General features: G+C 45.1%; 7 protein-coding genes across 7 annotated transcripts; 3 read left to right on the forward strand and 4 right to left on the reverse strand.

Moving 5' to 3' along the window:
• Positions 1 to 227: 227 nt before the first annotated feature.
• I206_103044 (uncharacterized protein) lies at positions 228 to 2,791 on the forward strand (the record flags this gene model as incomplete). The annotated part of the gene is made up of 8 exons (XM_070202672.1): positions 228 to 330; positions 431 to 553; positions 625 to 1,589; positions 1,706 to 1,978; positions 2,042 to 2,058; positions 2,213 to 2,292; positions 2,347 to 2,442; positions 2,505 to 2,791. The coding sequence occupies 8 exons, from the start codon at positions 228 to 230 to the stop codon at positions 2,789 to 2,791; spliced, it is 1,944 nt and encodes a 647-aa protein (XP_070058773.1).
• A 216-nt stretch (positions 2,792 to 3,007) lies between these two features.
• I206_103045 (uncharacterized protein) lies at positions 3,008 to 4,787 on the reverse strand (the record flags this gene model as incomplete). Its single annotated transcript, XM_019153716.1, has 9 exons — positions 3,008 to 3,235; positions 3,301 to 3,403; positions 3,467 to 3,699; positions 3,766 to 4,097; positions 4,169 to 4,342; positions 4,401 to 4,496; positions 4,550 to 4,569; positions 4,628 to 4,683; positions 4,764 to 4,787. 9 exons carry the CDS (start codon positions 4,785 to 4,787, stop codon positions 3,008 to 3,010), a joined length of 1,266 nt encoding a protein of 421 aa, XP_019013877.1.
• Positions 4,788 to 5,124: 337 nt separating this feature from the next.
• On the forward strand, positions 5,125 to 6,123 carry I206_103046 (uncharacterized protein; the record flags this gene model as incomplete). The annotated part of the gene is made up of 4 exons (XM_019153715.1): positions 5,125 to 5,203; positions 5,280 to 5,431; positions 5,484 to 5,829; positions 5,921 to 6,123. 4 exons carry the CDS (start codon positions 5,125 to 5,127, stop codon positions 6,121 to 6,123), a joined length of 780 nt encoding a protein of 259 aa, XP_019013876.1.
• Positions 6,124 to 6,244: 121 nt separating this feature from the next.
• I206_103047 (uncharacterized protein) lies at positions 6,245 to 9,707 on the reverse strand (the record flags this gene model as incomplete). The annotated part of the gene is made up of 6 exons (XM_019153714.1): positions 6,245 to 7,207; positions 7,264 to 7,446; positions 7,503 to 8,525; positions 8,579 to 9,179; positions 9,233 to 9,346; positions 9,403 to 9,707. The coding sequence occupies 6 exons, from the start codon at positions 9,705 to 9,707 to the stop codon at positions 6,245 to 6,247; spliced, it is 3,189 nt and encodes a 1,062-aa protein (XP_019013875.1).
• Positions 9,708 to 10,231: 524 nt separating this feature from the next.
• On the reverse strand, positions 10,232 to 11,691 carry I206_103048 (uncharacterized protein; the record flags this gene model as incomplete). Its single annotated transcript, XM_019153713.2, has 5 exons — positions 10,232 to 10,472; positions 10,536 to 11,049; positions 11,110 to 11,368; positions 11,423 to 11,520; positions 11,574 to 11,691. The coding sequence occupies 5 exons, from the start codon at positions 11,689 to 11,691 to the stop codon at positions 10,232 to 10,234; spliced, it is 1,230 nt and encodes a 409-aa protein (XP_019013874.2).
• A 716-nt stretch (positions 11,692 to 12,407) lies between these two features.
• I206_103049 (uncharacterized protein) lies at positions 12,408 to 14,528 on the forward strand (the record flags this gene model as incomplete). Its single annotated transcript, XM_019153712.2, has 9 exons — positions 12,408 to 12,641; positions 12,697 to 12,868; positions 12,925 to 13,256; positions 13,315 to 13,578; positions 13,631 to 13,844; positions 13,896 to 13,988; positions 14,055 to 14,075; positions 14,137 to 14,431; positions 14,501 to 14,528. The coding sequence occupies 9 exons, from the start codon at positions 12,408 to 12,410 to the stop codon at positions 14,526 to 14,528; spliced, it is 1,653 nt and encodes a 550-aa protein (XP_019013873.2).
• A 288-nt stretch (positions 14,529 to 14,816) lies between these two features.
• I206_103050 (uncharacterized protein) lies at positions 14,817 to 17,105 on the reverse strand (the record flags this gene model as incomplete). Its single annotated transcript, XM_019153711.1, has 12 exons — positions 14,817 to 14,843; positions 14,908 to 15,113; positions 15,172 to 15,205; positions 15,256 to 15,339; positions 15,396 to 15,493; positions 15,553 to 15,751; positions 15,893 to 16,015; positions 16,082 to 16,309; positions 16,367 to 16,504; positions 16,561 to 16,713; positions 16,768 to 16,827; positions 16,896 to 17,105. The coding sequence occupies 12 exons, from the start codon at positions 17,103 to 17,105 to the stop codon at positions 14,817 to 14,819; spliced, it is 1,560 nt and encodes a 519-aa protein (XP_019013872.1).
• Between the last annotated feature and the right edge of the window lie 416 nt (positions 17,106 to 17,521).

The raw sequence follows: 17,521 nt of genomic DNA on the forward strand, positions 1-17,521 counted from the left end.
CAAAATGCATCAGCATCTCCCACTTCCCAAATCTGATAGGGTACCCTGAAGGGCTTTTCAGGCTTCCGAATAGTGATGTTGTATAGATATACGTTTTATGTACGGCAAGGGGAGCCCACATGGGGAAACACATAATTTCGTAACCAATGTCGGCGCGGGTTTCGGACTATTAATTCCCGCCTTTTCTTTCTCTTTCATTTATCGACCATTCTCATCAACAAGCAAGAATGCCTAAGATACCAACAGAAAAGCTGTCACCAGACTCACGGCGAGAGTCCATCAATGCACCTCTATCCGTGACATGCGTGCGCTGTAGGGCGAAGAAAGTCAGCAAGTATCAAGTTTCCTGCGTACAACCTTCTCCTCATCTCCGTTTACTACAGAAGGATCCAACGCTAACCTAGCTTATTTTGGCCTGTGTTCCCAATAGAATGCGACAGTAACAAGCCAACATGCCTAAATTGTGCTAAAGATCCCTCAGAATGCTTTTATCCGCCCAAGCTGAAACCTGGGTTGCGGCCGGGCACGGGCCTGGAGATGATTAAACGTGTTGGTGAGTTTTGATTCATATCAGGAATATCTCTCTGTGATGCCATGGAGACAATTATGCTAACATCTCTGCAGAGCTCCTGGAGGAGAGGATAGAAACATACGAAGCCAGATTAGCAGAACAGGAGAGCAGACTAGCACAAATACGACAAGCAGGACCTTCTGCCGGACCCTCGTTCTCATATGATACCCAGACACCGTTAAACGACCACTTTCTGCCGAACGCTCAGACAAATACCTTCAATCCACTTATACAAACCAGTATAGCTCCCTCACAAACCCAGCTCAACTCTTTGCCTTCCAACCTATCCAATCCATCAGTCCAATCATTACCATTTGTAGCGGATCCAAGTCCCACAAGTGGGTTTGACCCTTCCAGCCTAGCCATATCCACCTCACCGGGTGTCAACATGGCATCACCAGCCTCGTTCCTCGATCCACACATCTTACCCAGTGACGACATAGTTCGTGACCTCTTATCGTTATTCTTTACCCACATACACCCTTGGGCACCTATACTATCTCCGAATATGCCGGAGTTCAAGCCACCTTGGACAATAGTACATCACGCTATAGTCGTAGTGACATTACGGCTCTCTACCGATCCTCGACTTAATAGTACAAAGGATCTGATAAAAAAGAGAGCCAAACAGCATGTACTGGCTCATGCAGTAGAATCGACGTCTATATCGTCTGTCCAAGCATTAGCATTACTTGCTCTGGATTTAATAGGTTCTGAACAAGGACCTAGTAGTTGGGGTATCTTAGCTTTACTTACCCGATCGGCTGTACATCTGGGCTTATCGAAAGAAGAAGAAGCGCCGTCTTGGGCGAGTATAGCCCCTATACCGGCGTTGAGCAGAACTGTGATCATTCCACCCGCTACTACTTGGCACGAAGACGAGTCAAGAAGAAGGCTCTTTTGGCTCATATTCTGCCTGGATAGATATGCTTGTGTAGCTACAGGATGGGATTTTGCGTTACCGGATTCGGACATTAAAAGGAGATTACCTTGTTCTGATGCCGTGTGGGCACGGTCAGTAAGTCTTGTCCTGCAATCTACGTCCCTCGGATTCCTCGCGCTGTACACAAAGGATAGCCCAGAATCGAGGTGTAACCTAAATGTATATGCTAATACCGTGTTGCCGTCTCGCAGGACTGGCATCAAAGTCCACCTTTCCGCTCAATCTTCCAACGCGAAACTCTCTACTTCGATCTTGACGATGTTAGTCCTATGGCTTATCTCGTGGAAGCCCTTGATCTTCTTGGTCGAGCGCATACACTACAAAGCCAGATGCTTGAGCCTGGCGACAGTCGCGCGATGAATAACCGAAAAGACAAAACCCTTGCTCTTACTGCATCTACTAAGCGATGGTTCGCCAATGCACCACTGGAGAGAATCGAACCACCAGGGATGAGGTTAATGATCGTGAGTTTCATCTGCTCCGAACGGACTAATAATGCGGGGTCAAAGCTGACATGCGTATGACAGCAAGCGGCGTATTATGCGTGAGTTATCGATCAGAACGATATGGAGCTGATTTTATAGCACGTTGCTCAAGCTGAATGGTAATCACGCGTATCCGGCTCATGGGGAGCCTGAAGAACCATATGTATCAACATGCCTAGATTCGGCCAAAGCCATGGCAAACCTGACGAGCAGTGCAAGAGCTCTTGGATGGATGACAACTTCAAGCCCGGTGTTCATCTGGGGCTGTTGGGTCGCGGCCAGAGTCATCTTTGGTAGGCTCACCTATATCATCTACTACAAAACCAAGCTGATGAATACTAAATTAGTACATTCTTTCTTAAATCATCAGACTCAACCTGACGAAAACTTCAACACGATCTTAGCAGCTCTCAAAGAGCAGTCAGTATACTGGAGTCTAGCCAGTATGTCATCATACACCGTCCACACCCGTACCATGGGATTATGCTGACCTGATCGAGAATAGATCAATATGTCAAACTCCTGGAACGAGCTAAGAGGAAATGGCAAAACTCGTTGGCAGGCGGTACCACTACATCAAGTCTACCAGACGCGATTCATGTCCTATTGGATTTCCATCGAACAGCATACAGTGCTGTTCACCAGAACCAATTGCAAGAAACACCTCATGTCACTCCCCCTGAACATGATTTGGCACATTTACCCGTTTGGGCTGTTCAACCTGGCTTAGGGGATTTGTATTCTTGGTTCGATTTGCCTGCTGGACTCTTTCAAGCGGATACAACTTTATAATTATGCTAAGATACTTTTTTGGGTTTATGACATTCATTGTGTTTGCGCTACGATGTATAATCATCTTGTGCATCTTGTCTGCTAACGAATCAATCATGAGATGACCATAATACTCATATACAGATTCAAATGATGCATAGGCCGGACAATAGAACGAAGTTATGTTTTATTGCAATTATCCATGATTTTTGCTAGACAATCAATTCTTGTTGCTCTTTAATGAGATGCTTCTTGGGCGACTTCTTCGGGCTTCTCACTTGCATATCCGATACCTTTCACAGGTTTGAAGAAGTCAGAGTATGGAACGAGTTGAGCGTTAGGATTCAGAGTGAGACCGAATCCCGGTTCGTCCGTCAAGTTGACTTTTCCATTAAGAGGTAGAACTTCGTTGGTGAATAAATCACCGAAAGAAGGTAAAACTGTATGACCGTCAGGAGAATTTGCCTAAATATCGTTCATAATCATCAGCTTGTGGGCCGCGAAGTTAGGGGTGAAGAAGGTGGACTCACGATGTATTCGCAGAAGTCTGAATTAGGGAAAGACATAATTGCGTGGAAGGAGTATGGACCTGATCCATGAGGGACGACCGGGATATCATACGCAGCGGCCATACTATGCACCGTCATGATATAAGCCCTATACTAAGTTTCCTTCAGTCACACCTCTTGTACTTACGATGCAACCTTGATCAATTCGGTTAGACCACCAAGCCACATCACATCCGGCTGAAGGATATCAATTGATCGATCTTCAATCAATTTCCTGAATCCGTATTTTGAGTATTCATGTTCACCAGTGGTGAATAAGATATGAGGGAAAGCCTTTTTAAGGGTTCGGTGTCCATCGAAATCATCTGGATGAAGCACTTCTTCCCACCAGTGAATTTTGACTCCAGCGTCTTCCACAGCCTATATCACGAATTTGTAATCAGTGTCGGATCTCAATCATTGCTTTATCCGTGTTTTTCGACTGACCTTGACTAATTGAAGAGTGTATGGCACGTCAAGAGACATCCAGCAATCAACCATCAGAGGATAATCTGGACCAACTTCTTCTTTCTTAGCTTTTAGGTAAGCTACATTTTTTCTGATACCTTCTACGCCATCAGGAGGACCATGAGGTAGAGCAACTTTACTTCCCCAGAAGCCTAATTTCTTGGCTGAAGCACTTTGAGGGCCAGTGAGATATAAGGGAATTTCTTTCTTAGTTCGTCCCCCGATCATCTTATAAATTGGTTCACCACGGATTTTACCGAGTAAATCCCAAATCGCGAGATCAACTGCTGAAATAGCAGCCATTGGGAGACCTATCAGATTTGACAAGTCAATCCCAGCCTCATGGCACCATTAACGTGTCAGAATGAAAACAGCTGCTCACCTTTCCGACCGTAGAAAATTGAAGCCCGGAACATTTGATCCCAAATAGCATTTGTATCTCTGGGATCGGCACCAACGACGAATCTTGAGAAATGCTCTTCAATCAACCAACACGCTGGAGGTCCACCGAATCCAGTAGCGTAACCAACAGTACCATCTGTAGCTGTTATTTTGACTGTTGGACAACTCTATAATCAGTAATTTGCGTTCCACACACAAGTGAATATGCTCACCGAAGAGGGATCCAAGTACTCCAATACCCCACTTAGCTCTGGATTCTCTCCAGTCGGGGTATTTGTGCATGGGACATGATATGTCACCTTGAATGACTGTTGACATCCGAGTCAGCGGATATCTTGCTGGATTAACCGGTTGAACTCACTCCAATGACCACCCTTCTGTCTACAAAGGGCAAGTTTCGTTAGCTACTCTCATCAAAGCAGGCTTGTTGTGAGCTCACCTGTGATAGTCTCCACCAGATCCTTGGGCACTGGGGATGAAAGTTTCAAGCTTAGCCTGTTGGTCACAAGTGGTTATCAGCAATGAGATTTGATCGCGGAATTCTCAAACTGAGACTTTGACTCAAAGGAACTCACAATGGTAGGCCACTCTTTAGGCATCTTGTTGGTTGTCTGCGTTTGATCTCTGCTCTGTTAATGGAATTGAATAAGGTATTTGGAAAGAAAAGCTATGAAGAGAAGGTCTATTACGCACATGTAGTCTATAGTACATATACGGGATAACTTTGTCTCGCCAGCCCTGGGTCGGTTTTAATGAGACCGGTTAATGCGCTAACTGCGCTAACTCGGGGAATGATTATACCGCACAACTCGGTTCTTAAGTTACCCCAGGATCGGCAAAATCTGCAATACGTGTTTGTCCTTCTCGCACGATATAAATCCTCCAAAAATCTCGCCTCAAATAGTACTTTCAGTCACCACAACGAATGCTCATACCATGTCATTCGGACTACTCAAGGGAAAAGTCGTCGCTGTAACGGGTTGTTCGACGGGGATAGGTAGAGCTATTGCAATCGGTAAGCACCCCGAATATCCCGAGTGGATCCCCTAATTTCTCGGTAAGACCTGCTGATCTCGGGTCCGTACGATTAGGAGCCGCAAGAAATGGTGCGAATGTGATCCTTCATCATCTTGGAGACTCCACAAGGAAGGACATAGAAGGTGTAGAAGCTGAGTGCTCAAAATTGGGAGTCAAAACAGTGATTGTTCCAGGCGATATTGCACAATCGGCAACAGCGTCAGCTGTAAGTAGCAAATAGCTGATTAGGATATCTATAATTACTAATAAAGCAAAAGATTGTCGAAGCAGGTGTAAAAGCTTTCTCTCGAATAGATGTATTAGTTTCCAATGCTGGTATCTGTCCTTTTCACACTTTCCTCGATCTCCCACATGATTTATGGAAAAGAGTCCAAGATGTGAATCTGAATGGAGCATTTTATACTGTTCAAGCCGTCGCTAATCAAATGGCAAAGCAAGAGCCCAAAGGAGGATCTATAGTCTCAATAAGTAGTATCTCAGCGTTAATGGGCGGTGGAGAACAATGTCATTATACGCCTACAAAAGCTGGAATCAAAAGTTTGATGGAGAGTTGTGCGATCGCCCTTGGACCATTAGGGATAAGGTGTAATTCCGTTTTACCTGGTATGTGGTTTCCTTTATCGGAGATTTCCATCATACGGTGTTGTATCGGTACATGTACTCTGCCCTTACTGACTTCTTATGGTTTTCACAGGAACTATCGAGACTGATATCAACCGTGAAGACCTATCTAACCCAGAAAAACGAGCGGATCAAGTCAGACGAGCTCCTTTAGGCCGTTTGGGTGAGCCCGAGGATCTAGTGGGACCAGTGCTCTTCTTTGCTAGTGATTTGAGTAAATACTGTACAGGAGCTAGCGTACTCGTAGACGGTGGAATGGCCATATCTTTGCAATAGAAGGGGCTATGCGCGATGTACAAAGATCAAAGATAGGACGCGATTTTATAAAGAAGAATAAATAGACATGCATGAAAATTACATCAATGACTTCGATGCATGTATCGAATGATTATTTACTCTATACATGCAAAGTTAATCCTCTTCTAACCTGTTTCGGGACTTCTAATCCCGGAACTTCGACCCTTGGAGCATTCAATATCCCGGCTTGACCAAGTACATATTCTTCGGACCACCAATCGAAGTCACTTCTCCATGAATCAGCATTAAGCCAATTCGTCTTATTATCCACCAGATGTATCGCTCCAAAAGAATTATGTCTATTTCCATAACATGTGAAATCTACTTTATGTTCACCTTTCGATAGAATTCCAGCTTCGAATGCATATGGTTCATGTACCAACAGGGCCGATCGTTTACCGTCTATATCGACAGAAACGGCTGGTCCAGCGAAGTGGGCTACACGCAGAGCGATTGGTGTCTTGCCATCTGATTCGAGGGTGGTATGGTAAGTAACATTTCCAGAATAGAAGGGTAAGCTTTGTCGAGTGATATCTCCGAATTCAACGTCATTGAGATCAAGAGGTACAATTAATGCAGATCGACCCCGGACATCCACACCAAAATCACCCAACAAGTATACTCGCTCAAGGTTGGTGAGCATACCATAATCATATTCTAACTCTAGTGCATGTTTGCCTTCGCTGATCGGAGGGAAAGGTACAGTCTTAATTGATTTATCTACCCACCAACCGTTCGGTTTGAGGTCGATAGATTGCCCATTGAGGTACGCTTTAACTTTATCAGGACTTTCAATCGCAAGATTGCTCTTCTCCACTGTGGTTTTTGCATTGATAGTGAATCTCAATCTGAGTCTTCCGATACTTTTACGTTTGTCCTGAGGTATTGTATACGGTTGGCGGAATTTAGCTCCTTTGAGGAAAAGACCAAGGCGTCGTCGCATGAGTTGATCTACGGCCAAGACCTCTTCAGCCCCTTGCCATGGCTCATCATTCCACTTGTATTCGCAGTAGTCCAGCAAAAGGGTGTTGGGTTCTTGCAATTGAACAGACTGGAGTTTGACCTAAGGAGATTCGAGAATCAGTTCAGAAACGAATTACAATAGAAAGGCACACTGACATCTCCAACTTGCTTATAATGCCTCCTCATTATGGTTTGATCTCTCGCGTCAGGGCTGGCTTTACCAGGTCGAAGTATAAGTATAACACTTTCGCATCCATCGAACCAATATTTGAATGCGGTCTGACCATTATCTTGCTCAGCCTTGACTTCCCAGCATGAGCCAGTAAAAGTGTCGAGTGCCTATCAGTTCCTTGACGTCAGATTTACTTTGTGCCGTATTCTGATCTTCGACTTACCTCTACTTTCCATTCGCCTCTTACATTCAGTGTTACAGGACAAGGTTCCTTTCTATCGGTATTACATATGAAGATATATTTCTCCTCGCCATCTTCCCTCATTTGATAGAATAATGAATCTGCTCTGGTGCCTTGAGCCCGGTATAAGGTAGTATTGCTGACGATCATATCAAGATCCCGGTGAGGATGTAAGGCAGACAGGAGTTGAGCTTTGGACCAAGGGAGACTGACTGATCCTTTGATTTCAGGAGGTGAGGTAGGTTTCAGGGCATCTACGAGTGAGGGCGCGATACCAGCGACAATAACTTTACCACCTTGAGCAGCGAACTTTTGCAGTCGGGATAAGGTTGTTGATCGGATTGTTCGTAGATTGGGTACGACTACCACTTCGTATTGACACTTGCCAACAGATAACGTCTTTCCAATAGAATCCATATCAGTGAGTTCGGGGAAAAGGGATTCAGATATAAAGTCGAAATCGATATGTCCCTCGAGTAGCCATTCTGTGAGTTCTCCGTGAGCCTTCTCTCTGTAGTCTGTTTCTTCCGAGTTTTTATCTTTAGGTCCAAAGCATAACCAATAACTTTCAACTGGATGAATAACAGCTACTCGTGTGACTGGTCTACCTCTTGTCAAAGCAGAGTTCACTCTAGCGAAATGATTTTCGATTTGAGCGTACTCCTTCCACCAAGGCGATTGATACCCTATACACCCTGGATAATCCCGCTTCGCTTCTCCTTCCATCGTGCTCCAGAACAAGTGGTGTACTCTGAATGTCACGCCTAAAGCAGCTTGCCAATCTCCTTGACCTTTATGTCCTTCGAAAGTAAATTGCCAACCAGTTACGCCATAGAGCTCACTCATGACACCTGTTCTGCCATATTGACGAGAAACGGAAGCGCATTGTTTGGCGGTGTTGTATTCTCTTTTATCGCAAAGCATATCAATACCGGGGAACTGCATTTCTCGGTAGCATCTCATCACCTCACCAGTCTGGGCTGTCTGAGATGCCAGAGTCGGTTCCTTTCGGCATCGAAATAAGCACGTTGATCTTTTCGTGGCGCAATAGAACTCACTGCATTCATATGACCTGTACAATAGAGATTGTTCTTTGCGCACCACGTAGCGAGGACTCCAATGTAATTATTGGCGAATAGCTCGCAAACATGATCTAAAAATTGATATTTGGTTGTGTTCGCTTCTTGGTCTGCGGGATCCCAAATGAGTTGAGGCAGTAGTTCTAAAAGATCCCCTCCCTTGGCTTCTTTAAACGAATGCACTATCCTTTTCGTCCAAGGTAGGAAGACATCTTGCAATTTCTCAGATTCAGCGAGGGTTGACATAGGGCAATATTGAGGCTCATCGGTGAACATAGAAGGAGCAGCTCCGCCGAAATCTTTCCCGATATGTTTTTTGTACACCTCGTGTGTGAGCTCTATGAATCGCTTGGTCATGTCTTCACTAAGTAGATCGGTATATGTCTGGTCCCCGAAGAAGCCACTATCAGGTAATGGCTCGGCATATGCGTACCACACCTTCTCGCCGGAAGTAGATTCTGATGGCGAGGATATCCGACGTGATGAGGATAGTCGGCCGTGATCAAGCTTGATAGCGTATGTAGCGAGAAGTTCGCCAAGTTCGCTTCGCATCGGAGCTGCATTGGCAATGGGAAAATTCCTGGAGGACTGCAGGTGAGTGTGACAAGCATTATCAGGCTAAGGTGGACGTACGGCTTGGTGTACCCTATTTCTTCACCGTATGCCCAAGGTGTGAACAGTAAATGCAGATGCCTATGCTCAGGATGTCCTTCTAACACTTTACCCCCAGCAAAACCACTCGGCCACCTGCATTCTTCTATTTAGTCGAATAAATCTCCTGCTATGCCCTAAATCGTACTCACCTATCTTCATCGTACAAAAATGCTGACATTCCCTTTTTCTTCGCTTTGTCCACACAGCCTCTGACGATTTCCATAAATTCCTCGCCCATATATGGTATATCCAATCCAACACGTGTGTGCATGTGAAATCCACCCATACCCATCTCTTCGAACATGTCTATCTGCTCTAAAGTCGCTTGCTTTTCTTGCTTGGTGACCCATCCCCAGAAAGGAGCACCTCGATACTCCTTAGGGGGATTTCGGAAGGTATCCAGCGAGAAGGGCTTCCTTGATGTAGGATAACTGAGAGGATTTGCGGTTGTCATTTCGATTTGTCGTGATGTATCGTTTTGATCGTCAAAGACTACATCTGGTACTCTGAAAATTGTAAATTGTTATCACCATACAACAGTGTATATACTTCTTGCAAGATTAGAATTGTTGTCATGCTTAATTCGATCACGAGGTGGATACGGGGTAAGCCCGGTAGAACACCCACCCCGCTATCTTCTCGGTAAAATGTGAGTCCGTTAGCATGTCGGACGTGTGGAGGTTTGTGGAGGTCGAGGTGTGATCAGAGCCGATTTCTACGGGTTTCAGTCATATCCAATCTGTCTTGGACAGCCGATTGACCGTAAGAACAGGAGTACCGAAAAACAAGGTGCAAAGCGAGGCTCAAGAATTGTGAGTATAGCGCGAAAGGGTCCACTCGGTCAAGTCCGACGACGAGGTTCAACACTGTGCGAGAGAAGTCAAGAAACGTCGAACCTGTTTTGCAGCTGCATGGACAAAGCACAGTGCATTAATGTCATTGCTTTCCCAGTATGTATGTACAGCTACACTCTTCTGCTTAAGCTGAAGCAGCCCCTTCTCCTCTTTGCAATCTTTGCCATTCTACCAAAGCGTGCATTGCAAGTGCTTGACCATATGGCATCGATGTGATAGCAATGTCTTTGTAGAATTGTAGAGAGTTACCCATTCCAGTTCCGAAACTGACATTTGCAACTTCTCCATCTGGTTGAATTTGTGCGATGACTCCAGCAAGACCGGTATCAGCACATTGTCGGTAAATAGGGTCGGATATCAATCCTCTGTGCTTAAATTGTCAGCATTCTGTCCACACGCAGACTGCAGAACGGTAGCAATGCACTCACTGTCTGATACCCATGTAGATACCGGCGACTACACCCGCGGCAGCACTAGTCTCTACGTAACTCGTAGGATCAACAATCAAAGTGTGCCATAATCCAGTTTTGGGGTCTTGAGATCGAACAAATGCATCGACTTGCCTTCGCCATATCGATACCAAGTGTCGGTATATGGGGTCGGTAGGTGGAAGCTTGTCACCGAGGATATCGAGGAACATGGGGATAGATACCGTGATCCAGCAATTACCTCGAGCCCACAGACCTTTAGCAAAATTGTGTCCACCGTTAGTCTCGGCACCACCTTGACCACCTTTTATCTCTTCAGGGGTGAATTGCCATCCATGGTACCATAATCCAGAAACAGAATCGGCTAAGTATTTGATGTGAATGAGGAACTGATATTTGGCTTCTTCGATGTAATGAGGTCTATTAAGCAATATACCGATTTTGGCGAGAGGGATAACGGACATCATGAGGGTGTCATCCCACAAGTTATTTTCGTGCATATTAACATATGTCACTGTAAACCCAAATTAGCACACTATATTGTAGTGCATGCTAAGGTTTGATCGTAGCTCACTATGTTGAAAACCACCTTCTTGTGTCCTCGGCAGTCCATTCATGATCCATTCGGCCCACTCATCTATCCATGCATTCCATTTTGGATCTTTTGTTCGTCCATCTTCGACGAAACAGGCGAGGGAGTAGAATGGGGACATGGTGTTAATATTTTTGGGTGCACCTTTTCCGTCGGTTCTCTTCCATTGAGTCTCGAACCAATCAAGTGCGACTTTTAAAGACTTCTGGGCACCTGGGGACGAAGGATCCAGAGCAGAGTGCTATAGCAGAGATCTTAGCACAGCTAACTGGATCAAGTATGTTTGCAAACCCACATGACATAAAGCTGTAAGAGCGATACCGTGTGTCCATTCCCATGAGAAGACAGTCGGGTGTTCCCAGCCTTTAGTGTCTACCAGGGTACCATCGTGGACTACAATATGATCATCAGTTGTGGGACTTCTCACGAATCAATAGTAGACTGACGTTTGAGCAAAAATCGTCCAGTCGTATCCTTGATGTGAAGTAGCCCATCCATCAACAGCGATATGAGATCAGCTGACTTGTCCTGAGACAAGGAGAGAGGAGCGATAGCGTCCGACATCCTGACCATATGCAACTATAATGATATTGATTCTTCGAAGACTATTATTGGGGTATGATAATGTATTAAGTATACGGATTTGAAAATATAGATATGTCAGGATGTAGGATGCTTAAACACGTCTGAAATGTCGTTCGGACCGAATCTTTGCGCCGTTCGGTATAAGACTTATACCGAACATTTACAGTAAAGAAATCAAGGAGTTAAGCGTTACGAGTATATGACACGTTGATCAAGCGTGGGATCGTGAGGAATTTACGTGAAATCCGATAACATAAGGTGGGGAAACCGCTAAAAGTGGGTGATCTGAGGGTCACCGGCCCGCTTATTCCCGGCCCCAGCGTGGAAACTCCAAAACAGGGTCGATCTCGACTAACCTCGGACTCGCTCAATCCCATATTATCCCAGTCCCACAACGACTGCCATCCGTTTGCTTGAGTCTTTCGACCAACGGGTGTCACAGCTATCATCGCAACCCTTATCTCTAGGCCCTTAACAGTTATGTCATTTTCGTATTAGTCTCTGAAAATCCCTTCTTCGCTGTTTCATTCTTGCGAGAAAATCTATCTGATCTTGGAAATACGTATCCTGATACTGATTCATGAGCACCAAACTGGATATATATAAGTAGATGTAAGCATGAAGTACATATAGAAGGCTGCCTTGCCATTCGTCAATAGGTGATACCGCCAATTGTCGCGATTAAGTGATTAATCATGATCAAGCTTACCAAAGACGACAAAGGATCCGCTGAACACATTGAACAGCCAATCATTGACGAGACTACGGAGCTCGAAGCTGGCCAACGTCAGAAACACAATGCGAATAAACAGCTGGATGAAGCAGCGGACATACTGAGAGATCATGGAGGACACGTAGAGTATACTGTTGATGATTCCAAGCGGATTCTTCGAAAAATTGATATCTTTGTGTGTATACCAATGTGTATCGTGAGTTGATGCTTGAACTATACGTTGTTCTACTAGATTCACGGATTGGTCCCAGGTGTATCTTGTACAACAACTCGACAAAGGAACGGTTGCTCAAGCTGCTGTATTTGACCTTAAAGAATCGACAGGGCTCGTAGGAGCTCAGTATAGTTGGTTGACCTCAGTGGTCTACCTCGCCCAGCTATGTTGTCAGCCCCTTTCATCTTATGCTTTGGTTGTCTTCCCTGGTAAGTGCTTGCACAGATTTCATCACAATATTGAGAACTAAAGTGACCGAGCTTAGTCAAATATTGGGTCCTTTTCAACTACGCTGCTTGGTCGATCGTCACTATTTGCACCGCTGCAGCAACCAATTTCACTGGACTTATCATTGCAAGAGTACTACTTGGAGCCTTCGAGGCCACAATATTACCCTCCTTCGTACTGATCACTCAGATGTGGTGGACACGAAGAGAACAATCTTATCGAACCATTGCATATCAGATTGCCAACTCTGCTGCAGCAATTTTTGGCCCACTTATCGCCTTTGGTGTTGGCCATGTGAGTTCCAGTATTCGACCATATCAAGGTATCTTTTTATGTATGGGAGCGATCTCCCTGGCTGGTATACCCGTTGTCAGTTACTTCCATATCTATCATTGAGATCAGAAAAGCAATTCTGATGGCGAAACAGGTATGGTATCTCCTGCCCAATTCCCCAACCACCGCAAAGTTTCTTCGAAAAGGTGATGACCGTCTCATCGCATTGGATCGATTGAAGGAGAACAATACAGGTGGCAAATCGGGCGAATGGAAATGGAATCAAGTGAAAGAAACGTATACCGATCCGAAGACTTACATGTGGGCTCTTATGTACTTGTGCACTTCGACTCCAGCAGGTGGTTTCGGCGCTTTCTCAGGCTTGATAACAAAGGGCTTTGGATTCGATTCCTTCCAAGTGAGTGGTGAGAACTTCCTCCTGGGTGTGAGCTGATTCTCACTTCACTTAGAGTATTCTGATGCAAATTCCTACTGGAGTTATTGGCATCATTACCCTCTTGATCGGGATATATTTTACCAACAAGTTTAAGGCTCGATGGCTTGTGATCGCTATCATCACCCTCTTCCCCATCGCTGGTGCTTCAGCTATGGTCAACGTTAACAGGTCTAAATCTGGCGCTCTGTTGGCCTCTTACTACATAGCCTACCCATTGGCCGGAATTCGTTAGTCACGTGTATGCGTTTTCTATGGAGTAGATGCTGATAAACCGACAGAACCACTTCTTTACTCATGGGCGAATCTGAACCAAGCTGGAACCACAAAGCGAGTTGTCGTATTCGCTACAATGTTCGTCTTCCAATGTGCTGGTGAGTCACCTTTGCGAATACAACCAGGGGCGTTCTTACTGACGGGTGCGGCATACGACGCTGTAGGTAACGTCATCGGTCCACAAGGTAAGGTTTTAGGTGATCTTCAGATGAAATCCCAGTGTTGATGGCGTCTTTTTCCGTGCAGTCTACCTGGAACGAGAAGCACCCGTATACCAAACTGGTCTTTATACCGACATCGGTTGTTGGGTGGTCCTTTTCTGCTTGATTATAGCCATGAGATTTTACCTGGGTGCACTCAATCGCAAACAAGCGAGAAGAAGGGCAGCAATGGGCTTACCTGAAGATCTCCAAGACATGTCAATTATGTCACAACAAGAAGCTACTACATACAAGATCGAATTGACAGAAAGAATGAAAGATCAAGGCATGGACGAAACGCGATTATACGAGAATGCTTTCGAGGATATGACCGATTACGAGTAAGTTAGCATGATTCCACGTAGTAAAAGCAGGCATTCGCATTATGTTGACCGATATATTACTGCCAGAAACCCCGCGTTCATCTATGTGTTGTGATCACCCAGTGCTTCGTGCTTTTGTACATACACAACGAGAGACATAGATGTAGCTTAGATAGAGTAAACCAGACATATACATGAATGAACTCCCAGTCAAAGACAAATTCCGAGCCACAGCACAGAAGATATACAAATGCAGAATTACTAACTGCGAAGAGAGAACGAGAAATCTATAAATATAATATACCACTATATGATAACGATCATTCCTGCTACCCAATTATTGGCGAAACGGGTCCAATGGAGATCACGGCACTGTCTGCTTCGCTCTTATGTTCGCAGCCGCTTAGTAGGAGTATCTGAACAACGGGTTCTGAGATGATTGGAAAAGGTCAATACTGCTTGAACCCATTCCGGACACGAATACGCCAACTGACCTGCTTGTCCGTGAGATCCTTCCACTCTTCCGCAATACCATCATCTGCCCTGCTCGCGATCCATTCTGCTTCCTGCTTTTCTTTCTTCTTGTTCGCTTGCCAGCAGAGTACTCCATATAGAGCGATGAAGACTATTGATAGGCAGTAGAAGATCAACATAGAAAGAACGGCACTCTTATACAGCGGCGCTTCAGTCGCTCGGAATGCTATCGGGGAACGCTGATCAGCTTGACACCTCGACCTAGAATATCACTTCCAACTCACTTTGGGGACCGATAAGGTTGCCCACACAATAACCCTGCGTTGGATCAGTAGTAGCCTTCGTGCTGTTTTTGAGCTCTTACTCACCCAATAGCTGATACCGTAAACTGCTACTTTCTTACTTGTACCTGAAACATTGGCATAAATAATGGAGGATCCGAAAATTATGTACTGGCGATCAGATGTCAGTCGGCGGACTAAGTGTCAAAGTTCGATGATGGACTCACCGGTGCCCAATAACAGTACATAATGAACAGAGCAGCGAGAGATCCGCCTTTGTTGCTTCGAGGGATCTGTTTCAGCATGATAGTTCCCGCTAAACATACTGGTAACAGATTATCGTTAGCTTCATGGTAAGAACCATCTCGACGGTGGTAGGCTCACTCAGAACGGCTGCGATGGTACACAATACAGGTTTTCTGGTCTTGGTGGACAACCGAGCAAAGATGAGAGAAGAAACCCAACTGATCACACCCGTAGGGATTGCAAGAAGGGTTACCTCCTTAACAGTGTATCCCAAAGACTGGACAATGAGAGAGTTGAAACCAATCAACCCTCCATTAGGAATATTCAGACTGACATTCTGGCAGCGCCATACAGTTTTATCAGTATATCATTCGGGTTACGAACGATCAGGGACCTCGAGCATCACCTACGATGATAAACTGGTCAAAGTATATCAGCTTGGCTATTCTCGTCATGTGTCATTCCATGATAAACATACTATAAGCCAGGTCTTCACATCAAGTAGAGCTTCCTTGATCTGATCCCATTTGATTTTATGGTTCATGATACCAGTTTGATTAGATGCTGTCCTTCGAATGGCAATGACCTTTTGTCGATCGGTCTAGTACCCTGTCATATTAGCTAGCTGTTTGTGAGGATATTGCCGAGTAAAGAGAATTTCACTCACAAGCCACCATGCTTTGGTCGGATTAGCAGGGATACAAAGGAAGTTGGCGATTCCTACGCAGACTGAGAAACATCCCATAAGGACGAAAAGCAAACGCCATCGAGCGATTGGACCGGGGGTGTAAAATTGCAAAGCGAAGGAGAGCAGACCGTTAACAACGGATGATAAGGTACTGAACATGATACCTGTTCGCCAAGGCTGTTCCGATTTCTTCCACCACATTGATATCTAGCAGAAAAACAGTCTTATCAGGATCTACAATCACGTGTGATGGCGCCGACTTACGACCATTCCGGTGGCAGAATGTCCAGCACCTTCAAAGGCCCCCAAGAGTAGACGGCAGATAATCAAACCGGTAAAGTTCTTCACAGCTGAAGTACCAAAAGTTGTTATACCGTAGAAAAACACATTGACACCGATAGTCTAGGTTGAGATTGTGTCAGCTACGAACTCATTCGAAGGTATGCGATCTAACATACTCTACCAATGGAGAATTTCTGGAAGATCCAGGATTGTGGGAATACAAAGGCAATACAAGTGAAATAGATAGCCGAATTTGCCCAACTATACTGCTGTCCTACCAATTTCAAATCGGTCTTGAGACCAAAAGTGACAGCGGTACCGAGAAGAACCTTATCATGTCTGAATGTCAGCTTTGTGGTCCGATGTGAGTCGTTCTGACTTACCTTGTCGGTACCACTCATAAGATTGGCCAACCAGAGGAGCGGCATAACGATAAGATCAAGCTGCCAGAACAGCGAGTTAACAATCCCATCGAGTAGATATCGCAGAGACAAGTTCGTGATTGACTTACTTTTCGTTTGACTGCTTTCTCTTCTTCATCAGTCCAGGGCGCGAGTAACGCAGCTGCATCATCGCGCTTCGCGATGCTTGCCAAGAACTCAGCAGCAACATCGTAAATTTCGATATTTTCTTCTGTAAGATCAGCGGGGTTGACATCGAGAACTCGAGGTTCCTGAACGACATTCTTCTCCTCATCGAGATGTAGAGTATTGTTGGACATTCTCGCTGATGTTTGTGAAACAAGTCTCAAAGAGCATACACAAGTGGGCTACCTACCAATCATTGGAAGCGTATTGGTCTTCATATAGGCTAGACTTACAAAGGGTTGGTGCAGTGATAAGAGCCATGACTATTCCCACGCACGGATTCTAAATCCGCGATTCCGCTTTCCTGTTATTCCACTTTTTAGCTACATTGCCAAAAATATCGAGGGTAGTGATAAGACATTGTACTTTCGGGAAAAGTTATTCGGGCTCGATCAGCCTTATCAACGATGACTAGGGACCGATATGGCGCGAGTGCTCCCCTCATAAGCCAGACATGTACAGAGCGATACGGGGTCTATCTCGCCCTGACTCCGGTCGCAATGTTATCTTCATGCTATTCGTAAAGCTATGACAAATTGCTCCTCTCTCC

This window comes from Kwoniella pini, chromosome 4 (genome assembly GCF_000512605.2).
Source record: "Kwoniella pini CBS 10737 chromosome 4, complete sequence".
Classification (NCBI taxonomy): Eukaryota; Fungi; Basidiomycota; class Tremellomycetes; order Tremellales; family Cryptococcaceae; genus Kwoniella; species Kwoniella pini.